Raw genomic sequence first — 27,663 nt, 5'->3', positions numbered from 1 at the left:
TAAACCCAGGAGGTGGAGAGGGTATATAAACATCTTTGGTAAAATACAACTGAATTTGCTCATTTTTTTGAAGCAAGCTTTGAAGTACCCTTTAGGAAATGCTTCCTAAGGAAAACAGTAAGTGATATAAGATAGAGAATATTGTAAGTGATAGATCCTAATTATTACTAAGACAGAAGGCTTTGTCATTTCTGTTTCATGTGTGAACTACAAACACTTGCTCTCACTCAGAGCAAGACAATTATAAGGGAAAACACATGAAATAGATTTATTTCAACATCTATTTATCAATACAGAGTTCTCCTGTCCTCTCAATCTCATACTACATAATGTTCACCCCCAAAGAGTTAACTATATACCCCTTTTTTCTTTCCAGAACTTTTTCATGATTTTGCAAGCCAGTCAACAATTTGGCACAAAGGCATTCAGAGTCACGCTGGCCTGTTGTGACAGAATCACACAATTACATGGGATTCATCCCATTCTGAAAATCCCTGAACAGCGAACAGCGGAGGCAAATGGAATCAAACGTCAGAACCAGCATGGTCTGAGAGAGATCTGAAACTCAGACTCCACAATCCATGGGAAAGTTTCCTGCTGTGCCATGGAATAAAGGTGACAGAAAATGACAGCAAGACTTCTAAGAACAACCGTGGCTTTGCTCTTCCTTGGCCTCTTTGGGGTCCTGGAGGCGGCAAAAATATCATGCAGAAATGAAGAAGGTGAAGCTGTGGATTGGTAGGTAAATGAAATGGAAAGCTTGGTGAATGCAAATAGAAAGTGAGTACTGGTAGCTAACTGGGTCACCATGAAGTTCTGTGGAGAATTCCACCCCACTTTTCCCCTTTAAAAAAGGAAGTTAAAGTGTATAAATGGGGCACATATCCAGATAGGGGTAGGCTTCTTTTCTCTGAGAGAGCTGAGCAGCCCTTTCATGGGTCTGAGTCACGCTCTCCACAAAGCAAGGCCAGTGGCCACAGAGGTGTGGTAGAGCTTCTCTTAGTTGGCAATTTCCTGTAATTGCATATGGCTTTCCTAACAGAACCCATCCAAGATCCTTTCAGAGACTGACAAAGAAGAGAAGGTAAATTACTTTTTTCCTGACCCTAGAGCTTATCTTTACGAGAAAGAGAAAGAGCGCTTGATGGTATGCAGCACTGTTTGGTTAACCTTGTTTACTAGGCAGCACAGGTGGCTCTTGGAGTGGGTGAAGGTCACTGGTATTCTACGGTGTCAAAAAGATGAAACACAGCTTTGCACTATACTCGTGGATTCTCCTAAAGCTTTGATCAATTTTTACTCTTTAATTAGGTTGTTTAGGTTTGCTTTCATGGTTGGCATCAAGCTTTGCATAAACTTCAGGCTAGAGCACACAGATACACTCAGTCTCTCAGCAGTTACTGAACTCACACCAGACCTGTGTTGAGTTTGAAAATACAGATATGAACAAAATGTGGTTCTTATCCTCAAGGAGCTCACGGTTGTATGGAAAGGGTATAGATGGAGCATTAGGGAAGACATAGCCCAAAAGACTTTCCTGGGGAAGTAGTTCTGAGAACAAGAATGAGTTAGGAGTTCCCGTCATGGCTCAGCGATAACAAATCCAACTAGGAAATGTGAGGTTGCGGGTTCAATCCCTGGCCTCGCTCAGTGGGTTAAGGATCTGTTGTTGCTGTGGCTGTGGCTAGGCCAGCAGCCATAGCTCTAATTGGACCCCTAGCCTGGGAATTTCCATATGCTGCAGGTGCGGCCCTAAAAACAAAAAAAAAAAAAGAAAAAGAGTTAGATGCAAGGGCATCTCAGGCCAATAACAAAAGTAATGAGGGGAGTTCTCTTGTGGTGCAGTGGGTTAAGGATCTCATGTTATCACTCCTGCAGCTCAATTCGCTGCTATGACACAAATTCGATCCCTAGCCTGGGAACTTCTGCATGCCACAGACACATCAAGAAGAAGGAGAAGGAAGAAAAGAGGAGGAGGAGGTGGTGGAAGAGGAGGAAGCAATCAGGAGGTCCAGAGGCAAGAAGCAATGGAGAGAGTTTGGAAGCAAGCAGTATGTTGGTGCTTCGGAAGAATGTAGGAAATGGCAGGAGCTGAGCTTAGAGAGATAGAGGAGAACCGGCTCATGAAGGGTTTCATGTGCTGAGCTGCAGAGTCTCAACTTGACCTGGAAAGGGAGCTACTGAAGGACTTCAAGCGGGGGCTTGGTAAAGTCATATTTGCATATTAGCAAGCCCACTGGCAGTGATGTGAAGGCCAGCTGGATGGGGACCAGTCTAGAGTCATGGAGACCAGGAGGACTTCTGCAGCAGTATAGGTGACAAGAAGTAAGCACCAAGATAAAGATATGGAAATAGTGAGGAATAACACCCTGAGAAGACTTGGTGATAGATGGGCTGAGGGTAGTAGGAGAGAGGGAGCAGTTTAAAAAGACTTTCAGGTTGCTGGCTTCTGTTTCTGTGTGGGTGTGTTCCCTAGTAGCAGGAGATGAGTAGATCTGAAGCAAAATATTACAAACTTAGTTCAGAAAACACAGAGTTGGAAGTCTCTGACATATTTTTGCATTTAGGTTTATCGAGACCTCGGCATAGAGGTCTGGGCTAGAAATAGATTCAGGAATCTTCAGATTATAATTGGTGATGGTCACCCAGAAAAAAATGTTTAATAGCATTAGTTCTTAACTGATAGTTCACAAAACTTTCACTGGTAGGCCACCAAATGGTGATCAACATATAAAATTTATTTTTGTCACAAATAAATGAACATATTACCTATCAATATCAGTCAGAAAGAATGCTGAGCTGAGCAGCCTTTGAAACATGTCCAGCTAGATTTACATTTCCGTCTCTGGGAAAGAGCAACACTAAATGTAGAAAAAGAGGCAGAGAGCTGAGCAAATCCCTTTCCTTAGACTTAGAGACCTGTGAAACATAAGTGAAATAATATATTTAAGTGCTTAACACAGTGGCTGCCATCAGGGAAACAGTCAATAAATGTTGGTAACTCATAATTATTTCCTTTGTTAGGTTTACCTTTTATAAGTTACCTAAAAGGCAAGACAAGGAAGGTAGAGAGACTGGCTTAGAGTACCTATACCTAGACTCTACAACTAGAGGCTGGAAGAGGAGTAAGAAACTAATGAATACCACCAGCAGTGTTTTGGGAAGGACATTACAACAGCTATATGAAGCATGTGCCTCAGAGGTATGTTACTGATTTGAATCATATAAACCACTGATTTGAATCATATAAAATGCATAAAACAGACTCAACGCTTCCAAAAATTTTGACTGTGCACCTACCCAACCCCTAATCCTAGCAACTAGAACTAAGCTAGCTCATAATCTGAAACAATCCAACCCAGACCTTAGGGAATATGTCAACAGATTCTACAGAAATGCCAAATTACTGATATATTTGGCACCATGTCCAACAGCATCACTATGCAAGGTGTGAACTAATTATGTATTGAAGTCTTTTGGCTGCCAAACTCTGCCAATTTGGTCAGTACTTGCTATCTTAACCCTTTAATGAAAATAACGAGATGAACCCTCTCCTACTATAATGCAATATATATGTGTGATCAACGTGCCATAAGTTATGGCATAGTAGTGATGAGTTTAGTGGGAAAAGTAAGGGGTTCCATTTTGTCTTCCTTTTAATTAATCATTTTCAAAACAGTAGATTGAGAGCTAGGGTTCTAGCTCAAAGCCCTGGAACTAACCTGCCTGAATGGAGATTAAACCTACTATTGGGACTTTATCAGGTGATGAGCTGACCAGCCAAAGAAACATAGATAGTAGGCCTGCTGGCTCAATGTGGGCAGTCTTCCAACATTCCAGGCACCACCTGCTGTTCAGTGACAAGATACAGCTTTTTAACCATGGGTAACAAATAAAGTCGAACAATAACTGACATCCAGTTATACTCATGTATGTATTTCCTAACAATAATTTGTAGAGAAGTAAACATATAAAATAACTCAGCACTTACAGTGTGCCGGGCCTTTACATGTCAACTAACTTAATCCCCACAAGAATTCTGATTCAGACTCTAGCACTGCTGCAAATGTCTATGGGAGTATTTACCATGGTCACCATGTGTGCTAATATTAACTTTCTTCACCTGCCATTAAGACCGGCCTTCAGAGCCACATTACAAAGTCAAAATTTATTTGTAGGCTGTTTGATTACATGTGACGTTCAGAACACTGTCCTAAGGGCTTTTAAAAATTCTTCAATCTCAGCAACAGCCCTGTTTTGATTTAATAGATTATTATGTAAAATCAAAAGTACCTGCAGCTGTTTCTGCTTTCTGAAGCTGGGGATGGAAAGCCTGGGGTATAACCCATCAGTGAGAAAATAAACACACTGTTCCCTTTCCCATTACAGACTGCCCAGGAAGAGAAAGGAAAGAGCAACACTGCAAAGTCTCTGCCATTTCCCTTGGTTGGAGAAGATGGGTCTTAGCGTGGCAGACTATAATAACAGCAATTTTGGGAAGTGCGAAAGTAGCCACAGGGCCTAGGAGAGCAAGAGAGCTAAACTGCCCTGAAAAATAAAAAAAGGTGTAGATGGGACCTAGGAGTTAAAAAGTGTACAAAACAGAGGGAGACTGGAGGCAGCTCAGCTGGTAATATAAAACCATTCAATGTTTCATACCTTCAAGTAAAACCTGCTCACACACAATGCCTTGAGTATGGATTCTGGGAAGAAAATGACAATAAAAGGGTGGCTTTCCATCTGACTGGCTTGGAGCCAAAAGAAGAACAATAATAGTGGGTGATAGATATCCAAATAATATTGAGGGTTCTTTGAAAGCTGGAACTATGTGCCAGAAGTGGCCATGAGAACATAACCTCCTCATCTTCTGACCTGGAATTGAACTTCTAACAAAGAGTAGAATGCAAGATCAGACCAACTGGATTTAAATCTCAGATTTCAAGTTAAGCCAATATCTGGATTATGTTGGGAAATATTTGTCTTCCTTTGCCTTTGTAAATAAGAACCTTCCATGTGCTTCATAATAACACTTTTCAAACTATATTGCAGTTGCCTATACTTGCCTGACTATATTCCCTGCTGGACAGGGGGGAGAGACCGTACCCTTCTTGTTCAACATCCAGTAGTTAAAATAATAACCAGCATATGTGTTAAAGGAATAAAGATGTCCAGAGGCACAAGCTTAGATCTGCCTGTTCTTTATTTATTATTATTATTATTATTATTATTATTTTTAGGGCAGCACCTGTGGCATATGGAGGTTCTCAGGCTAGGGGTTGAATCAGAGCTGTAGTTGCAGGCCTACACCACAGACACAGCAACACAGGATCCAAGCCACATCTGCAACCTACACCACAGCTCACGGCAACGCCAGATCCTTAACCCACTGAGCGGGATCAGGGATTGAACCCTTGTTCTCATGGATCCTAGTTGGGTTCATTACTACTGAGCCACTACAGGAACTCCCATCTGCCTATTCTTAAGTTCATGATCTTGCCCCTTTACCAGAGAGCTGCTCTTCACGAGAGCTTCATCCCATTTAACCTTGGCTGGCCATTACAAGCTCTGGTTAGAATGATAAACTTCATCTATTAGAAGAGTAAAATTCCTTACCAAATCTTCCCTGAGCCCCTATACCTTGTACCCCAAAGGCACACAGTGGCCTCGTTACTGCATTCCTTGCAGGTTCACAGAATAACTGTCACTTCTCTAGTAAAGAATATGAATGGCAATGGTAGCTATGATCAATTGTGGAAAATGCAGGTAAGAAATAGCTTACTTTCTTGAATATTCTGAAACATTGTAGCCAAGAATGCTACACAGACTACATTTGCCTTAAAAAAATTTTTAGATTATATCAAATAATGAAGTAACTATAAGAGAGTCAGTTATTGACTTTTTTTCTGAGAGAAAAACAAGAACCCTTTTGAAGGAGATAGGTTGTCCCATCCTGCTTTTAATTATGTCACTGAGACTTTTTGATATCAGCATTATTGGCTCCAATAAAAGTCACTGCATCATGATACAAATGAAATGGAATGACAGAGAACAAATATAAGCAAGTTTCCAAAACCTGACAAAGAGATACTATCCAAATAATAGCTTCATTTGTCTCAGAGATTTGGCCAACTGTTTGGAGAATTTACTGGTATTTTGCCTTACCAAAGGAAATCCATTATCACGCATTCAATTTCACCACTTTTTCTAAGTAGGGAAATGTCCAGTTGGAAAGGTGAAGTGACCCTGAGAAATATATTGAATAAAATCTTCCCCTGTTAGGGAGGTAGAAGAAGCAAAGAATGAGGAATCCTGATTAAACAGGAAGCTGTGACCAAGTGTTCAAGCACAGAGTAGGCAGAGGAAATCAGACCCTGACAGCCAGGTCCACATTGTGCCTATAATATCAATGGAAAAAAACCTAGGTATAATCCTTGGCTGGTTGTTCCTACTTCATTTCCTGAACAAATATTTAAGTACTGCTTTATTATACACTAGTTGCCAAATCAACAACACAGGTCCAAAACAATGGAGAGAAATAGGAATACTGCCCTCACATACACATCACAATGCATAGGGCTCCTGTCACATAAGACAAAACCATGTGCAGTTGAGAATGGACTACCTGTCCCCTGTCTTGCATGTCATAGAATATATCTCAATGGGAAAGCTGCCTATTAGGGAAATGAATGATTTCTCATGTGTATAAATGAAAGTTCTGTATTGCAGGCTGGGAGGCTGGTAGAAATGTTGTGACCATTTAGGAGTGAAAGATTTATGCCATTATAACCTAAAATGTGTTCTTGCAGAATAACGACACAGCCTATCTAATATACAATGATGGAGTCCCTAAATCTAAGAATTACAGCAGAAAGTATGGACACACCAAAGGTATGACAAAGGCTCTTATTTTCTCTTTCCTACTGGAAATCAAGATTTTCTTAAACATTCCATCTTGAGTAGTCTTATATTCCACACTAAATAGATTTTCTTTTTAATGGTTTGAGTTATCAAGATGAGTGATTTCTGTATCACAGGTTATGATGATAAAATATGAAGTCACAATATCCTTTTCACAAATTCTATTTTATCTCTTAATGTATTTTTTTAATTTATATTTTAAAGCAGAAATCCAAGGAGTTCCCCTCATGGCTTGGTGGTTAACAAATCTGACTAGCATTCATGAGGATGCAGGTTAGATCCCTTACCTTGCTCATTGGGTTAAGGATCTGGCATTGCTGTGAGCTATGATGTAGGTCACAGATGCGGCTCAGATCCTGTGTTGCTGTGGCCGGGAGCTACAGCTCTGATTTGACCCCTAGCCTGGGAAGCTTCATATGCTGCAGGTGCAGCCCTAAAAAAAAAAAAAAAAAAAGCAGAAATCCAAGTACTAATTACTGGGAATAGCAGCCAGATTGTGTGTATGTGTGTGTGTGTTTGTACACCCATTTTAGTCAGGTTTATAGAGATTTTTTGCATAGAGTAAAATTCACTCTTCTTTGTATAAAGTTCCATTGAAATAAACATTTTGAAAAAGTATTTTAAAATATTTTTATACTATAATAATTTTGTTATATAATTATATAATACTTTTTATCAGTAATTTTTGGTATTTTTCTATTTATAAACTACATACATATGTACATGTATCATTGAAAAATTCACAATGAATTTACAAAAATCTGTAATCCTAATATTCATTGAATAATCACACTTAATACCTTCTACTTTTTCTTTTCTTTTCTTTTTTTTTTTTTTTTGGCCACACCTGTGGCATGTGGAGTTCCTGGGCCAGGGATCAAACTAGCACCACAGCAATGACAATACCAGGTCCTTAACTGCTAGGCCACCAGGGAATCCTCTACTTTTTCTGTAATATATATTTTGAAAATTTTTATAAAACTATTGTAATGACTATTTTAAACTTTTTTCAACTTAATATACCATGAATAATTTTCCATGGCAACTAGTCTTCTTCAGAATGTTCCAAACCCAAATGCCTTCAGGGGCATGCAAGTGATGTCAGCAAGCCCAGGAGGCTGAACTGGAAGGTAACTAGAGAACTGGAGAGTGTATCCTTGATCTAAAGGAGCGGTAGTCACCACTCAGCTTGCCTTATGGGAATACAATTTTTCTGGAGATGTTGAAAACTAGTGTTTGTGGAAAATCTCCCCAATTTTAAAGTGTTGGCAATGAATCCAAAGTTTTATTTTATTTATTTATTTTTGTTTTGTTTTTTCTAGGGCCGCACTTGCGGCATATGGAGGTTCCCAGACTAGGAGTCTAATCAGAGCTATAGCCGCCAGCCTATACCAGAGCCACAACAACGCCAGATGTGAACCTCGTCTGCGACCTACACCACAGTTCACAGCAATGCTGAATTCTTAACCCACTGAGCGAGGCCAGGGATCGAACCTGAAACCTCACAGTTCCTAGTTTGGATTCATTAACCACTGAGCCATGATGGGAAATCCTCAAAAGTTTTAAAAATGCTTTGCAAGCATCATGTTATGTATCTACAGGCTAGATTTGGCCTGTCAGTTTGCAATCTCTGATTAAGAATATAATTTGTAATGGCTGCCAAATGTCATCAGCATAGAAAACTTTTCGTTTAGCTAAGTTGCCCTCCTTCCTGATGGTCCTATTTACATGGAACCCAACAATTTTTATAATATGCCACATTCTCTAACCTCTCCTTCACCAACTTCCCATCACTATTCTCACTCCACTCTGTTAGCTGATATAAGGGTATGGAAAAAAGACTGGAAAAGGAGTGGGACCAGAAGTCAAATGGGGGAGGTTTTGCCAACAGGTGCCCTGACATTCTCTGGCATTTGTACCAGGAAGTTAGGATTTCAGACAAACAGCATACTCATCTGGGTAGAAGACAGCCCCTAAAGATCATCCAGTTCTGTCAGGCAACTGAACTTTGAATATTTTCCATCTTATCACAGATATTGATCTATATCCACTGAGGAAGCAATAGTGTGCTTTCTTAAAGTGTGTTCTTTAAAAAAGAAATAGCTGGCAGGCATTTGGTTTCTACTCTAACACTAAGGCAAACATGACTGAATTTTATGTCTGCATGGTCACATGCAAACTGGAAAGTCTGGTTAGCATACCAAAATCCATCCTGATATAATTATAAACACAGAAATAGTCATAGATGCCTGTTGGGTGGGGTTCTTTGTGCCATGTCACAAGACGATGAAAAATCTGTTTTCTTCCTTTCTTGCTTTCATGTTATTTTGCTCTAGAGATTTTTACAAAACACAGTTAACTGGGATGCTTTAGAACACGGCTTCTCTTCTTTTCTCTCTGCCTCTATTTTTCAAGCTTGTGGAATTGGGTGACTTTTGCTCATAAATGAGCATCAGTTTCTTACAACAAATTACTGCAAGTACATATCTTCATTTGATATTTTCTCTTTCAACTCTGTTTTCCAGCTGCCTTTTGAAAATAGCTTAGTTGCTTAGCAGTAAAGACATTATCTGAAGCTTGCCAGGTGACTATATAATTTAACAGGGTCAAATTCCAATTTAGCAAATTTGCATTCTGCCAAAACAAATTTTCCTTGTAGTTTCAACATGAAATTTCTCTTGATTTTTCACAGGGTGGCTGCCCTGGCTCCCTTTTGCTGTGTGGCTTATTATCAGTAATGGGGCAATGTGGTGTGTACCTGCACTGGTTTTGAAATCTTTGAAAAACAAGCAGGATCTTTGTGGTTATTAGCCTGATAAAACATTAGCCTGAAGTATAAAGGGCTTAAATGTTATAGCTTTGAGCTCTATTTTTTAAAAGGAGCTTTGTTTTTCTAATTTACTGGTTTTAACTATATCTTTGGTAGGTTTACTGCTGTGGAATAGAGTCCAGGGATTCTGGCTGATTCATTCCATTCCCCAGTTTCCTCCAATTCCTGAAGAAGGCTATGATTATCCACCCACAGGGAAACGAAATGGACAAACTGGCATCTGTATAACTTTCAAGTACAACCAGTATGAAGCAATAGGTAACTTCAGAGTGTGTTTAAAAAAAACAAAAGAGGAGTTCCCGTCGTGGCGCAGTGGTTAACGAATCCGACTAGGAACCATGAGGTTGCGGGTTCGGTCCCTGCCCTTGCTCAGTGGGTTAACGATCCTGCGTTGCCGTGAGCTGTGGTGTAGGTTGCAGACGCGGCTCGGATCCTGAGTTGCTGTGGCTCTGGCGTAGGCCGGTGGCTACAGCTCCGATTGGACCCCTAGCCTGGGAACCTCCATATGCCGTGGGAGCGGCCCAAGAAATAGCAACAACAACAACAACAACAAAAAGACAAAAGACAAAAGACAAAATAAATAAATAAATAAATAAATAAAAAACAAAAGAGAGAGCGGTATTGAAGGAGGGATTTGGAAATGTATTAATGAATTTATCATTTCATTTGCTTCCCTATTCATAAACCATCCGATACCTAGATTCTTTTTTTTTTTTTTTTTTGTCTTTTTTTTTGCTATTTCTTTGGGCCCCTCCCACGGCATATGGAGGTTCCCAGGCTAGGGGTCGAATCAGAGCTGTAGCCACTGGCCTACGCCAGAGCCACAGCAACTCAGGATCCGAGCCGCGTCTGCAACCTACACCACAGCTCACGGCAACGCAGGATCGTTAACCCACTGAGCAAGGGCAGGGACCGAACCCGCAACCTCATGGTTCCTAGTCGGATTCGTTAACCACTGCGCCACGACGGGAACTCCCGATACCTAGATTCTAATATTGGCCTTGCCATGGTGAGATCTTGGGCAGACTCACCTACTGGACCTTGGTTTCCTGATCAACCAATGAAGTCTTTGAACTTGGTCAGAGACAGTAGTTTCAAATGTCTCCAGGGACCAGGCAGGTAACAGAAACGGGTGAAGCAGATGGACACCGCATGGGCAGTGGGAACAGTTGGAAAACCGACGTGTTTACTTTCCCTTAGTTTCCCTCAAAAGTTTCAGCTCCATCCCATGCTGCCTCTGTGGGAATGCGGACCTACATCTCCATATTTTTTAGAAGAAGCAGAAATCTAGGGGAGGATGTTAGAGAAGAAAAGGAGGGAGAAAGAGAGATAAACTCCAATTTTAAAATATGGTCTCAATATTATTTATTTTTTTTAATTGTGCGGACCACACGCTATCGGCCTCCAGCATGACATTTCAGGCATAAGCCAAATAATCTTCCTTAAGATCTCAAGCTCAAATGGCAACAATACTTGGATTTGGAAAACTATGGTGGGGGTGGAGAAGTAGTGATTGTTTTACCAATTGCTTTTTACTGAGAAAGCTATTAAATAGTGAAGAATGATTTACCTCTGGATATAGGAGGTTTCACATATGTTTTCCATCAAATGTCCATCTTAAGGAAAGGCTTACTGAGACTCTCACACAAATTAAGCCCTGGTCTAACTAGCTGAGTCCCTGTAATGCTTAGAGGGCTTAACAGCATAGAGATTAGGTATGCATGCTGATGAATTGATCATTCTTAGAACTGGATGATCAGTACATGGGAGAACTTTACTTTTGTATATGTACACACAGGAGAGAAAAAGTACATGGCCTCCAAGGCCTGACTGCCTGGGTTTGAATCCCAACTCCATCAGTTATAAACTTTATAACCTGGGCATGTGACATAAATTCTCCATTAATTCATCTATAAAATGAAGATCAAGATAAAAGAACTTATCTATAAGGTTATTCTTAGGATTAAATTGGTAAATCCAAGTAACAATGTCTGGAAAGTTAAGGCGTGCTTAATAGGTGTCAACTATTTTAACTAAAAGTTATTTGAAGGCTATTGGCTTAAAGAGGGAATACTTTTATTTTTGTTTTTTGTTTGGTTTGGTTTTTAAATTCACAAGATCTAAAATACCAATAAGTATTTCCATTTGTGTTTTAATTCTCAACTTTTCTTTCTTGTTTCTTGATTCAGGTTCTCAGCTCTTGGTCTGCAACCCAAACGTTTATGGCTGTTCCATCCCAGTCACCTTTCACCAGGAGCTGGTTCACATGCCCCAGCTGTGTGCCAGGTCCAGATCATCAGAGATCCCCAGCCGGCACCTTACCACACTTCAGTCAGCCCAGGGACAAAACTTCCTCCATTTTGCAAAGTCTGATTTTTTTCTTGATGGTATGAGCAACCATCATCAAACAATATGCTATAACACTGCTATTGGACTCCTTTGGGTTGCAAAGAGAAAAACTTCTGATTATTCATGGGAACCAAAGCAGAAACGAAGGAAAGACAAAGAAAGAAAAGGGAGAAGGGAGGTCTCCCTTCAAACTTTCGCCAGCTCCACTTGAATGGAAGGGTTGCTGATTCAACCACAAAAGTATCTCAAACCCATCCAGCCAGGAGTCAGTGAAAACTCAGTCTGCAGCCTCTATTGGGCACAGAACCACAGCAATCTCCATTTTCTTTCATTCCCTAAGCTGTTATTTTAAGCCTTCCTTACTCTCAAGTCCTTTACATTACTTTGCCTCCTCACTCTGATTTTGACATTTTCCTTCATAGAGAGAATAGAGATCACCGGAAGAAACCACTTCAAGAGCATACCCCACCCTCAACAGTCTTTATCTATTTTCATTCCTTTTTACCGGTGCCCTCTCATTCCAACCGAAGCAGTGCACCTGTGACCTGGAGCACATCCTCGCCTCAATACTTTGATTCAGTCACTCAATAGACCGGTTCTCCCTCTTCTACTTCAGCTATACAAGCCCCTTAGAATACAAACATTCTTTAAAACTCTCCCTTAATTCTAGATTCCCTATACCTCTGTTTTTGCTTTTCTTCTCAAGATATTTTTAGAAAACTCTTCAGGGTCTTTACTTACTCACTGCTTCTTGACTAGTCTTGCTTCTCTGTCTGTAAACACTACAATCTCACCCCAGTTACCAATGCCTGTCTTAATTGACCTTGCCGTTTTCCTTCCTTGCTTGCTTGCTTCCTTCCTTCCTTTAATACTAAATAAATTTCACTGAATGCCTACTACTTGCCAAGCTCTGTGTTAGGCACTAGAGATCCAAAAATTAACAGAACAGAAATAGCTTCTGCAGAATTTGGCATGGTTAGAACCCTTTCCTTTCTGAAACATTCCCTCTCTGATTTGGGGGTATATTCAGACTTTTGGTCTTCCTCCCATTTCCTATAAGTCTCTTCCGCCAGGTCCTTCTCCTCTGCATACTCCTTATGTGACCAAGTTACCATGTGGTCCTCTCTTCATCCTTATCTCATTTACATATTCATGCTTGGCAATTCCAGCAAGCCCTCAGGGGCTTCTCAAGTCTAGATCTCTACCCAAGACCTCTGTACTAACAGATGCACTCAGCAGCAAGTGGAGCATTTCACACTTGCACAGCTACACAAAATTCAACATGCCACACTCATCTCATCATTATCCCCTAACTTGTCTACTCTATTTCTCATATTCTGCATAGTCACCTATGAATTCTCAATCCCTCTTTTTTATCACCCCCCTTATCAAATCATCAAATACAATCAGTTCCAGGTCCTTAATAACTCTCACATTCATCTTACCTTATCTAACCCTCTCTAAACCTTCTGCCATGGCCGTAGTCTACACTCGTGTTTCTTATCACAGTTGTTGTGACAACCTTGTGTTTTCCCTCTCTCCAATTTATCCTGCACATTGCTTCTCTCAACTGATATTATGATCGTACATCAGTTTCTGTTAATTCCCCACTAACAAGCACTCTTTGAAAAATCCCCCACGAATTTCAGGAAAATTCAAACACTTTTTCATGGTTTATAAAGATCTCTAGAAGCAGGTCTCTGGTTACTTCTCTAGCCTTATTCTTTCCAAAAGTCTTTTTAAGACAGAAACATATATTGCTCGCTTGTTTGTGTGGAACAGAAGACAAATTTGGTTTTCAGATACCAATATCATATTAGTAAAAATGATACTTTTTTTGCATTTCAGAATGTTCTCCCATCCACTCTCTCATCATGTTGTTATTACTGTGCTTGTGACACTCACATATCAGGGATGAATGATGATTCTATTCCTGGGAACATTATCAGGGATTTATCTAAGAATAAATACTAACCTCACTATTTTTCTCTTTTTATAAACTCTAGACATCTTTGCAGCCTGGATGGCTCAACGGTTGAAGACACACTTACTAACAGAAACCTGGCAGCGAAAGAGACAAGAGCTTCCTTCAAACTGCTCCCTTCCTTACCATGTCTACAATATCAAAGCAATTAAGATATCCAGACAATCTTATTTCAGTTCTTATCAGGATCATGCCAAATGGTGTATTTCCCAAAAGGGCACCAAAAATCACTGGACATGTATTGGAGACCTAAATAGGAGCCCATACCAAGCCTTCAGAAGTGGAGGATTCATTTGTACCCAGAATCGGCATATTTACCATGCATTTCAAGGATTAGTTTTGTATTATGAGAATTGTAGCTCGGGTTGGTGAAAGGACATATGTGCTATCATTTTCAACATTGATAATGGGTCTTCTTCTACTAGATCCACTCCTTACACATTAAAAGTCTGTGAGTTTACTTATAGTCCACATATCATCAAATAAAATGCTTTTTCTCCCATGCTTGCTATTTTATCTTTAAGTTAGTGACAATTTACCTACTTTGCATTTATGAGCCATAAACATAAACAATTACATATAACTTAAATGAGAAAAAACTTTATTCCAGATTAGTCAGTTCTCAATTGTTTATGGATTGACTAGCCATCTCCTAGATTAATTTCATCTTCTCAAAGAATCCCCTAAGCTCTTTTTGAAGAAAAAACTTACTTTCTTCCTTCCTTCCTTCCTTCCTTCCTTTCTTTCTTTCTTTCCTTCTTTTTTTCCATTTGTCTTTTGTCTTTTTAGGGCCGCACCTATGGCATATGGAGGTTCCCAAGCTAGGGGTTGAATCAGACCTGTAGCTGCTGGCCTACGCCACAGCCACAGCATCGCGGGATCTGAGCCTCGTCTGTGACGTACACCACAGCTCATGGCAACGCCATATCCTTAACCCACTGAGCAAGGCCAGGGATCAAAATCACATTCTCATGAATACTAACCAGGTTCGTTAATCACTGAGCCATGACGGGAACTCCGAAAAAAAACATTTCTGTCTGTATATCAAACTACTTAGTCATATTTCTCTTAGAGTTGTTTTCAGTGGTTTATGGTTAAGTCTAATGGTCATTTTTGCAGCTACTACTTACTGATTGTATGATCTTGGGCCATTCACTTGAAATGGAGATATAATCTAGGTATATTCAAGCACCTAGCACAGAGCCTGATATAGGTAACACTTAAAGATACTGGTGGACTGTGAATCTGAATCCCACCATTCATAGTGAGAAAAGACAAAAGAAATTTTATAAGTGAGTAATATTTTTCAAAAAGGAGAAATTAAGTCAGATTAGGAAAAAGAAATAACACACCAACTTGGGGAAAATAAAGAAGTGTAACATAAAGGAACAGGAATCAACTCTCAATAGTCTAAATTCCAGTACATTTCACTTCCTGGAATTCTTATCACCAAATATAACTACTATAAAATGAATAATAGTAAATTTGTAGTAAGTACTAATTGCTTCATAAAATTTGAACTATGGCTCCTAATTTGAAGAAGTTTACAATCTAATAAAAGTAATCACAAAAATAACTAAAGCTAGCACCTACTGAGCATTTACTACATAGTGAAAAGTCAACCCACATTTTCTTACTTGATCTTCACAACAGTGCTATACAGCAGGAACTGTTATAATTCTTATTTTACTGACAAGGAGACTTAGGTCTACAGAGTTTCAATAACCTGTCCAGTGTTACAGAGGTCTATCTGACCTCTAAGTCTATGCTTGCTCTCTTATTTTTTTAATGGCTGCACCCATGGCATATGGAAGTTGCTGGGACAGGGGTTGAATCCGAGCTCCAGCAGTGAACTAGACCGCAGCTGCAGCAAAGCTGAATCCTCTACCCACTGTAATGGGCTGGAGACCAAACCCACGCCTGAGATTGAACCCAGCCTCCAGAGCAACCTGAGCCACTGCAGTCAGAGTCTTAACCCATTGCACAACAGTAAGAACTAAGACTATTCTCTTAACTTCTTTTTCAAGAGAAAAGTTTTTAAAAATTATCTGATATGGGATAATACATATCTTGATGTCTTAATCAACCAAAATTCATGAGACATAATGGCACTGGTTCAGTGGAAATAGAGAAAAAGCTGTTTGTCTTCCTATCAGGAGCAAGACAAAGTAGCTTACATGCTTGAAAATACAGTTTTGAAAAAATACATTTTAGCCTTGCAGAGAGCATCTAAGAATAAATAATTCCAATAAATCAGATAACACAAATTTAAAAGTAAGAAATTCTGGAGTTCCTGTTGCGGCGCAGTGGAAATGAATCCAACTAGGAACCATGAGGTGGCAGGTTCGATCCCTGGCCTTGCTCAGTGGGTTAAGGATCTGGCGTCATTGTGAGCTGTGGTGTACGTCACAGATGCAGCTCGGATCTGGCATTGCTGTGGCTCTGACATAGGCCAGTAGCAACAGCTCCGATTGGACCCTGAGCCTGGGAACCTCCATATGCCACAGGTGCACCCCTAAAAAGACAAAAGACTAAATAAATAAATAAATAAATAAAAGTAAGAAATTCTGACTTTAAAAATGAAGAAGATCAGGGAGATTAGGATGGTGGAGTGGAAGGACTGGAGCTTAACTTCTCTCATGAAAACAACAAAATTACAACCAACTGCTGAACAACCTTCAACGAAATAGGCTGGAAACTACCAAAAAAGATATTCTACTCCAAAAGACAGAGAAGACACATTGAGACAGTAGGAGGGGTGATCTCACTATAAGCTACCCCATTCTTGCCAGGTTGGCGGCCCACAGACTGGAAAGTAACTATATCACAAAGACTCACCCATGGTAATGAGAGTTCTGAGCCCCACATCAGGTCCCCATGCCTGGGAATCTGGCATTGGGAGGAGGAGTCCCCAGAGCATTGAGGGCCAGCAGAGCTTGTGCACAGGCTCACCACAGGACTGGGGAAACAGAGATTCCACTCTTGAAAGGTGCACACAGGATACAAAATTAATACACAGAAAATGACTGCATTTCTATATACCAACAATGAAAGATCAGAAAAAGAAATTAGGGAAATAGTCCCATTTACCACTGCTTCAAAAAGAATAAAATACCTAGGAATAAACCTACCTAAAGAGACAAAAGACCTATACTCTGACTATGTGATTTCTCTATCAGGAAGAAAGAGAGAAAGCAGTGTAATTATACAATTAGCTTTCTCAACAGGTTCATACAAAACATAGGAGAAAAAGGGCAATGAACAAGGAAGAAAAAAAAGAATTGCACCAATCCATATGCAGATTTACATGAAACAGTAATGGCTACTTGTTGCAAAAGAGGTTAAGACTGGAAGTTCCCTTGTGGCCACAATGTGTGGCCAAAAAAAAAAAAAAGAAAAAAAGAAGAAAAAGAAAAAGCTAAATTTAACAAAAAAATGTTTTATACTTATATTGCATCAGTATTACATTAGAACATAAAAGTTAATAAATGCAAAAAAAAACCCCTTTGTCTATTTTATTTGTCTTTTCAGTGAAGACAAATGGTATTCAAACTGAGAAGGTAGGGGTAAAATGGTCAGGGATAACTAAATCAAGTCTTCTACAAAGCAATTTTAAGAGAGAACACAGCTCTCTACAATGAGTTTATGTTTCCAGGCCCAATAAACAACAGCAAAAATTACTGCAAGACCAGAGATCTTTGAGGAAACATGGAAGACAGACCAGGATCATCTTCATTTCCAAAACTGAAAGGAAGGTATGATCTCAAATGTAATCTCTAGAATGACCCTTTAAAGGCCCAAACTGTAAACACTTAGAAAATGACCATGAGTGTCAGAGGCAAACCAGGTTTCCTATGAGTCAGGCATCCCTGACTGCCTTAGTTCTACTTGGACAAGAGTTATGAGATCATAACTCTTGTTCAAGTAGAACAAGAGTTTTATGATCTGATGGGTCATAAAATTCTAGTAGGTAGAGAATCTTTGGGCAGTAACAACAAAGGTCTCTCTTGATACCCCATGGTCAAGATGATAATATTGGGTGAATGTGAATACAGTCCAAAGAATTTATACATTATTCAAAGGATGGTCAAGGTGGATTTGTGCCAATGTAAAAGGAGGTTCTTGGTATCATACCAAAGAGCCTGAGCACTTTTTCTAATTTAATCCATCAAATGTACTCTGTACTGGACACTGTGATGGGCAAAAGGAACTCAATGAACAAGACAGATAGTCTCTGCCCTTAAAGATCTTATACTTGAGTCTGTCCTTAGCCTTATTCCATAAACATTTTTAGATTACTTTGGTGAGTATCCAGAAAATACATTTATTAAATTTGTATATGACAAGCAGATAAAATAAAGTAGACCTAGCAGATGATGAAATTTCTTCCCAAGGAATCTTGAAAGGCTGGTATAATATATTAAATTAAAAAATACTAAATATAATAAAGATAAACATAAGGATCTTCCCTTGAATCCAAAATCAACAACAACAAAACCTGCCAATGGCCATCATAGAAGTATAGGTTGAAGGGAAATATAATTTAATAGTAGATGATGTAGAAAATGATTCAGGGATTTTGGCAGAAAACTCGGTATGACTAAACAGTGTGACCAGCTGGAAAAAAAAGAGAAAAAAAGAAGATAAAATACTGAGATCTATGGATAGAACATATATGTTCTAATATGAAAGAGTAAGGAAATAAGCATACTCTATCTTATGTTAGTGGCCTAGGTAACATCTTTAGGAGGAACGTAGAAAGAGTGGAGGATATATGGAAGAAATTGGCCAGAATAAAGATCGCTTCTGAGAGAGAATAGGGAACAGTAGAAAGAAACGGAAACATCTATTACAAAAAAGGTTCACTGGGGACAGGATACATATCTTCAAATATATAAAAGACTATTCTAAGGAGGAGGGTCCACAAGACCCTCCTTGTTCTACATGACATCCAGAGGCAGAGGTAGAATAAAGGAATAGAAAATAGAGTGAAAGGGTGGGGGAAAAAACTGTAACTGCAATGTATACATCTAAGGATGACCTGACCCCCTTGCTGTACAGTGGGAAAATTAAAAAAAAATAAAAATTAAAATTAAAAAAAAAGAAAAAAAAAAAAAAGAAAATAGAGTGAACAGGAGTTCCTGTCATGGCTCAGAGGTTAACTAATCTGACCAGCATCCATGAGGATGCAGGTTCGAACCCTGGCCTCACTCAGTAGGTTAAGGATCTGGCGTTGCTGTGAGCTGTGATGTAGGTCACAGATGTGACTCAGATCCCGTTGCTATGGTTGTGGTGTGGGCCAGCAGCTACAGCTCCAATTTGACCCCTAGCCTGGGAACCTCCATATGCTGCAGGTACAGCCCTAAAAAGAAAAGAAAAGAAGGAAAATAGAGTGAACACACTCAGCTCAAATTGAGTACAAATTGGAGTTCTCTTGTGTTATAGTGAGTTAAGGAGCTGTTGTTGTTACTGCAGTGGCTTGGGTCTCTGCTGTGGTGTAGGTTTGATCCCTGGCCCAGGAACTTTCACAGGTTGTGTTTGCAGCCAAAAAAAAAAAAAAAAAAAAAAAAAGTACAAACTATGTTGTCTAAATCTTTGCCATACCAGTGAGCTCTACATAATCTACCCAGTGCTTCCTTTCCAGCCTCTGTTCAACTCAATACACTTCACATATTGCCATTCTTCCTATTCCTCAAAATCACCAAATTCAACCCCACCTCAAAGTCATGCAGGTGCTGGTTCTGCTATCTTTTCTCCAGATATACACATGGCTGGTCTCTTCTCATCCCCATGGCCCTCAGCATTAAGGGAAAAGGAATTTTCTGGTCACCCTATCTAAGTTAGCATTTCCAGTCACTCTCTAATGCAACACTCTATTTTATTTTAGCATTTATCACTTTACAATATTATCTTCATGATGGTACATGGATTTTTGCATCTTGTTCAACTGTCAAACAAGTTCCTTGTGCAATCCCTCAACATTGGGTGCTCAGTGAATATCAGTTGAATAAATCAATGAACATAAAGATGGCAAGATGTAACGAGATATGTGTTTGAGTAAAGAGCAAAAGCCAGTTGGGAAGGCTGTGATAGAGGTGATTCACATGTAGATTGAGAAGTATAACTAGATGATCTGAAAGTCCTTTTCAAGGATTATAATTAAGTATGAATTTATGGGATGCATTATCATTTCACTATCAGTTCAGAGAGGGATGATAAATGAAGACTGGAACAGCCAAGAAATCTTCATTGAAGAGGTAGAGATAGGTGGAATTTATTTATTTATTTATTTATTTTTTAATATTTTATTTTATTTTATTTTTTTATTTTTTATTTTTTTTGTCTTTTTGGCATTTCTTGGGCCGCTCCCACGGCATATGGAGGTTCCCGGGCAAGGGGTCAAATCAGAGCTGTAGCCGCCAGCCTACTCCAGAGCCATAGCAACGCAGGATCCGATTCGCATCTGCGACCTACACCACAGCTCACGGCAACGCCGGAACCTTGACCCACTGAGCAAGGGCAGGGATCGAACCCGCAACCTCATAGTTCCTAGTCGGATTCGTTAACCACTGCGCCATGACGGGAACTCCGATAGGTGGAATTTAGACAGCTGGAATGGAAGGACAGATATTCTAGGAGAAAAGAATAGCATGAGCACAGTCTTGGATGCAGACCTGAGTACCATATGAGGAGGAAACAACTGTAAGGAGTTAGTCTCATCTAAAGGAGAGGATGTGATTTGGGAACTTGGGAGAAATGAAACTGGACCAGCAGAGTAGGACCACAGTGTAAGATGGGACCTTAAAGCCAAACTATGAATTAAACCCAATGAGGAAACCCTGGGTAGTCTTGAAAAGATAGATGAGCACCAGGATGAAGGCAATAATTTAAGAGAAGTTAGTCTCTGGAGTTAACCACATGGTCCAACAATCCCACTCCAGGGCTTATATCCAGACAAAACTTACATTCAAAAAGATACACAAACCCCTATGTTCATTGCAGCACTATTCACAATAGCCAAGGCATGGAATAAATGTCCATCAACAGATGAATGGATTAAGGTATGGTACATATATGCAATGGAATACTACTCAGCCATGAAAAAGAACAAAATAATACCATGTGCAGCATATAGAGATTCTCATACTAAGTGAGGTAAGTCAGAAAGAGAAAGATAAATATCATATGATATAACTTACATGTGGAAATCTAAAATATGGCACAGGTGAACCTTTCTACAGAACATAAACAGATTCACAGACATGGACAGCAGACTTGTGCTTGCCAAGGGGAGGGGGGAAGGACTGGGAGGGACTGGGAGTTCAGGGTTAATAGATGCAAACTGTTATATTTAGAATGGATATACAATGAGGTCCTGGTGTATAGCACAGGGAACTGTGTCCAATAACTTGCAATGGAACATGATGAAAGATACATGAGAAAGATAATGTATATAGATGTATGACTGGGTCACTCTGCTGTACAGCAGAAATTGACAGAACAGTGTAAATCAACTATAATGTAAAAAATTTTTAAAAGAAATAAGAATATGGGCCTTGCAATTGATTTTAATTAAACAATGTCCCTTTAAGTATAACACAGTTTATTCTTTGCTATTCTATTCCACTTTAGGAGGCTCTAATAATAATCCAGGTGTGAGATATAAGGTCTTAACCTAAGAGAGTAACAAGTGAAACAGGAAAATATCAATGTGAGAGACATGTTCTTTAAAAAGTTGCCAGGATTTCATGCCTAGATTAATAATAACTATAGTTATTTCCATAATGAAAACCAACATATAGCAGATGCTCAGTAAATATTTATTTAAATATCATAAACAGATCTTATTATTGAACACTGGCAAGATATCAAGAAGCCTTTATATAAGAATGGCAATGAATTTCACATATTCTCTCACCCAGAATCCTTTGTCACCAGTATCCTTCAGGTGGCTGGATAAGCATGGTTAGGTGGAAAATATGCCCTCTATTGTAAACAGTACCTCTGACTTATATGACTGTGACCTTATTAGAATCATGCTCCATTCAGACCACTTGTTATAACCTTATGTGATCAGGCCTCTGTGAGGCAGAACGATAAAGGAATTAAAGTGATTTCTTAACCGTCTTGCCAACACTTATACATTCAAATGAATATAGTCCTTTCTGATTAATCACTTTAAAAACCCATCCCTTTAGTCTCATTCCTCCCACTCTTTCTGACACATCTATTTACAAAAGACTTTTAGAAGCCATACACCAGCCAAACAATTAAAGTGTTTCATCACTCAACAGGCAGTAGCTCATGCCATATAACTCTCTGCCAAATCTTCTTTAAAACATCAACACAACTCCCTGCCTTAGGCAGCGCTGCTTAGAGATCAAGATTCCCTCATGCCCCGAACTCTTCTTCCTTGATAACTGGTCTCTTTTCTTCTCTTTCCATTTGATTCACTTATTTCTAATGTAGCTTAGTTTTTGTTGTCTCCCCTCCCCCATTTTTGCAAACCTCTGTGAAGGAAATTGTCAAACATATTAGAATTACTTGAATGAATTCTGTATGAGAGCCCACTTGAGTTTGCGAAGAGGCATAGTACAATGCAACAGTTCTAGAATCACACAGTTGGAATTTGAAAGCTTGCTCTGTTGATCTTGAGCAATTACCAGCTGTGTGACCTTCAGCTTTCTAAAATGAAAAACAAGCATGCTAATAGCAGGAGTAAGATAATTTCTATAAAACACTTAGTGCTTAGTACACATAATTTCCCCACCTTCCATTTAAAACTATCAGAACAACAATAAATATTAACTGTATTAGTTAATCTTAATTCAGAGATTGAGAGAAAAGCAATTTCTGTCTGCACCACATTCTAACAACTATTGCATTCTGTGAAGAAATCAATCTAACAGATTGGTGTAAACAGAGGAAAAGAACTGAGAATGTCATTTATTTCAATTGTTCCCTTTCTCCATGGCGATAGTGTTTTCTCAGTAACAAACAGATAAATAAATTAAAGCCAGTCATTTTTTACTTTATCTCACACTTGAGGAATCAAGAGGAAATGAGTGAAAGAAACATTCTCTGAGAAGAGAAGGTGCAGGCAAAAGCCTTACAAATATTCATGAGAATTCTTTGCAAATGCTTTCAATTCAAGATTAATAAACCAATGGGACCTAATCAAACTGACAAGCTTTTGCACAGCAAAGGAAACCAAAAAGAAAAGGAAAAGACAACTAACAGAATGGGAGAAAATAGTTTCAAATGATGCAACTGACAGGGGCTTAATCTCTAAAATATCCAAGCAACTTATACAACTCAACAGCAAAAAGGCCAACAACCCAATGGAAAGATGGGCAAAAGACCTGAGGAGACATTTCTCCAAGGAAGATACACAGATGGCCAACAAGCACATGAAAAAACGCTTAACATCCCTGATTATTAGAGAAATGCAAATCAAAACTACTGTGAGATACCACCTCACACCAGTCAGAATAGCCATCATTCATAAGTCCACAAATAGCAAGTGCTGGAGCGGGTGGTGGAGAAAAGGGAACCCTCCCGCACTGTTGATGGGAATGTAAGCTGGTACAACCACTATGGAGAACAGTATGGAGGTACCTTAGAAAACTATACATAGAACTACCATATGACCCAGCAACCCCACTCTTGGGCATATATCTGGACAAAACTTTCCTTAAAAAGGACACATGCACCTGCATGTTCACTGCAGCACACTTTGCAAGAGCCAAGATACGGAAACAACCCAAATGTCCATTGACAGATGATTGGATTAGGAAGATGTGGTATATATACACAATGGAATCCTACTCAGCCATTAAAAAGAACCAAATAATGCCATTTGCAGCAACATGGATGGAACTAGAGACTCTCGTACTGAGTGAAGTAAGTCAGAAAGAGAAAGACAAATACCATATGATATCACTTATACCTGGAATCTAATATACGGCACAAAGGAACCTTTCCACAGAAAAGAAAATCATGGACTTGGAGAACAGACTTGTGGTTGCCAAGGGGGAGGGGGAGGGAGTGGGGTGGATTGGGAGCTTGGGATTAATAGATGCAAACTATTGCTTTTGGAATGGATTAGCAATGAGATCCTGCTGTGTAGCACTGGGAACTATGTCTAGCCACTTATGATAGAGCATGACAGTGTGAGAAAATAGAATGTATGTATATATGTGTAAATGGGTCGCCATGCTGTACAGTAGAAAAAAATCGTATTGGGGAAATAACAATTTAAAAAATGAAAAAAAAAAAAGAATTACATGAATATGGAATATGGACCACATCCTTTCTTGAATTGAAAATATTTTATATACCATTAAGCATTAAATTCATGTGAAGTACTACTGTATCTCACTAAGAGGAAATAATGCTAAGAAAAGCTAAATGACTTCTTTGTTCATTAATTAAAAATTCATTTGTGTGTTACGCACAAAATACTAGGATAGGTATCAACAAGTCCTATGTAGGACTTTCTCTCCTGGATAGGCCATGGCAGGCTAATGCTTGTACCAGTACAACTAGGGTAACCTGGATAAATGATGAAATTGTATTTTAAATAAATTGAGTTGCTATAGAAGCAATAAGGATTAGATGAACCAAAATCCCAGAGAGGGTAGAATCCTTTCCAAATGAGTTGACATATGATATTTGTCCTATAAGGCATTTGCTGATTCTGAGTGTGGGTTGAGGGGTTTGTTTAGGCTGAGAACCTCTGCTGGGGCGAAGAAAAACCAGTAAAGTTCTTAGCAATCATAGTGGGTTGATGTGACACATAGGAAGGGGAGACTCAAATACATAGCAGGTTTTCCCCATTACACATATGCTGAATTCTGGTACTGAACAGGAAGCTACAGAGCAAAAGATTCTGAAAGACGGAGTGAAATCTACTTCCCTGATTCTTGAAATGCTTAGGAAACAGGGCCCTCTGCGAAGGACTTTGTTTCAGAATACCTCCAATATCTCTTCAAGACATTGCCCAGATATTTAAACTATGGGAGACAGGAGGCTGAAGAGCTGGCTGGAATTTCTGAAGGGCAGTTGGATCCCCCTCAGTTTATTACTGAGTGAGGACCCTGAGGCTTACAATCAGAAGCCCATGAGAATCATACAGTGGGAACAAGGGCAGATCAGAGGTAGAGCAAGTCTTAATAAAACTATGGTCCAGGCCCAGTGCATCTCAGTTTCTCTTGTAATTAATTACCCTCTATGCCCAACAGAGGAAAGGGTGAGTCCTCTCTGGTAGAAGGTAGCACTTGGAATCTTTATGATATTTTTATTTCCAGTGCCTGACATACAATATAAAATTAGTAGACAGGCAATAACATGTGCCCAATAATCAGGAGAAAAGGCAGATAATAGAAATAGGCCCATCAATGATCTAGATGTTTAAATTAGCAGTCAAGAACTGTAGAATCATTCGGAGCATAAAGTGGAGACTAACAAATAAGTCAATTCCAATACAGGGTAACAGTTACTTATGATTTATCTATGGTTTCGAGGGGAGTGTCCTCAATCAAGAAAAATTGTCCTGGTCAGTGCTGGGAGAGGGTGAGGTGCTGTAGGACCTAGGCAGACTTTGTTTGCTTTGTTTTCAAGATGGGAGAGACTTAAACATGCACAGATGCTGAAGAGATGGATCTAGTAGAGAACAAGGGGCTGAAAATGTGGTAGGAGATAAATAATGGCATCAGGTCCTAGAGAAATAGGAAGATAATGGGATTTGATTTAAAAAATAGGTATATAATGTTTGTTTATTTATTTGTTTAGTTAGTTATATCAGTAAGACTGTATAGATAAAAATCAATTATCTCTGGATAGGATTTTTAATATAGTAGTATGGAATATACCTAGTATTTTTAGAGGAGATGCTATTAACATCCAACATAATATGATATAACATAATGTAATATTAACCGAAACTTAAATGCTAACTTTAAAACTTTATTTTGGAAAGTGATTTTTCCAAAATGCTTTGTTTTGCCTTCTTAAACAAAATGTTCTGAACATAATTTGACCTTTTCTTGATGATTCTCTTTGAACATCAATCACTGTCCAATGCTGCAATATTGCCCTGTCCTCAGGAACACTTGAGGTCCTCAGGGCTCTTAGCCCAATGCGAAATGGCTCCAGAGAGCTGTGCATTTACCATTCTTCTGTTTCCCCCCCTTGTCATTTGTCACTTCTCTGCTGTTTCAGTGTGCCCTGATTCCCTGCTTCTCATCTGTTGCCCTCACTCTGTACACACCTGCTGAGTGAGGGCCTGAGAGTGGCTTCAGCTATCCCCAAAGTGCAGACACAGACATGGGGACAGCTTGTTCAGCCACTGAGGTGCCTTTTGCGTGGAGCCCTGGCCCAAAGGAACTCAGGGCTTCAGGACCCTACCTGGGCTTCAGATGGGAGCTGAGGGAGTTGGAAGTTTGACTTCTTGGATATAGAGACACAACAATGAAGCGCTCCAGCTTGGCTCAGCCTCTCCTTGGTCACCAGGCACTCTTCTTTCTCCTGTAGGTGTATACACCTGAGTTATCAAGAGGCTCTGAGTAGGAGTTCCCATCAAGGCTCAGTGGAAATGAACCTGACTAGTATCCATGAGGATGCAGATTTGATCCCTGGCCCTGCTCAGTGGGTTAAGGATCTGGCATTGCCATGAGCTGCAGTGTAGCTTGAAGATGTGGCTTGGATCTGGTTGCTGTGGCTGACATAGGCCGGCCAACTGTAGCTCTGATTCTACCAGCCTGGGAACTTCCATTTGCTGTAGGTATGGCCCTAAAAAGCAAAAAGAAGAAAGAAAAGAAAAAAAAAAAAAAAAAAAAAAAGAGGCTCTAAGTTCTCATTTGCATTTGGTACTGCTGTAAGTGAGTCATGAAATCTGACCAGTGTTTTATTTCTGTTTTTATTTTTCTGTCAATGGGGCCAGGTGATTTTGTCCATGGTAAAAGTGCCTGGATTTTAAGAGCTTCCTTTCCTGTTATGTAGGGACCAGCTATCCCAGAGACAGAGTAGCATATAATTGGAATCTATGTCTAGTCTTCCTGGAAGGAGATATGCCTCTTTCTCTCTGGCTGAGTAGCCCACCTACATACACAGGAATCCACAGAGTAGAGGCAGAAGCCAGGTGGTAATTGGTGCTGCTTCCCCTGCAGTCAGGCCTATGCACCGACATCTATATTAACTGCAGGGATGGTTTTGACATGAATTCTTCTGGCTCCTTCCCCATTCCTAAGGTGGCAGATAGATAAGAGAGAGTTGGCTCTTGAGCGTTCAGAATTTTGAAGGAAACCAGAAGGTCATCCCAAAATATGCCACTTTGGATTATTTTAAACCAAAGGCACTTGAAAAACAGTACAAGAAGGATGCTCTGACCTCCCTTTTCTTCCTAAAAGCAAGAGATAAAACTTCCCTGTGAAAGATGTCTTCCCTATACCAGGAGGAAAGAAACATGCTTATCAACAAAGTGGGGAGTTGAGGGTGAGAGAATCTATACAAAAGGACCTTCTTAAAATGACTTGAATTTTCTTCCTTGAGCCATCCCCCCACCCCCAATTTTTTAGTAACC

At 39.5% G+C, this 27,663-nt stretch overlaps 2 protein-coding genes across 5 annotated transcripts in view; one reads left to right on the top strand and one right to left on the bottom strand.

Annotated features, from left to right (window-relative positions):
• UOX (urate oxidase) overlaps positions 1 to 27,663 on the bottom strand; it is a 105,775-nt gene that overhangs the window by 32,350 nt on the left and 45,762 nt on the right. The window lies entirely within an intron of this gene.
• On the top strand, positions 52 to 14,583 carry DNASE2B (deoxyribonuclease 2 beta). 3 transcript variants are annotated; one of them, XM_084964598.1, is made up of 7 exons: positions 52 to 117; positions 377 to 738; positions 3,025 to 3,202; positions 6,807 to 6,888; positions 9,845 to 10,006; positions 11,938 to 12,135; positions 14,104 to 14,583. In XM_084964598.1, the coding sequence occupies exons 2-7, from the start codon at positions 626 to 628 to the stop codon at positions 14,451 to 14,453; spliced, it is 1,083 nt and encodes a 360-aa protein (XP_084820724.1). In that variant the 5' UTR covers positions 52 to 117; positions 377 to 625; the 3' UTR covers positions 14,454 to 14,583. The 3 variants fall into 3 exon arrangements, with proteins under 3 accessions (XP_084820724.1, XP_084820725.1, XP_084820726.1); XM_084964599.1 differs by having other exon boundaries at positions 377 to 742; XM_084964600.1 differs by lacking the exon at positions 9,845 to 10,006.

Source organism: Sus scrofa, chromosome 6 (assembly GCF_054392235.1).
Source record: "Sus scrofa isolate SSC_HxYL_T2T_F1_AM1 chromosome 6, Sscrofa_HxYL_maternal_Yorkshire_Landrace_v2.0, whole genome shotgun sequence".
NCBI classification, from domain to species: Eukaryota; Metazoa; Chordata; class Mammalia; order Artiodactyla; family Suidae; genus Sus; species Sus scrofa.
This window is presented reverse-complemented; position numbering and strand designations above follow the sequence as displayed.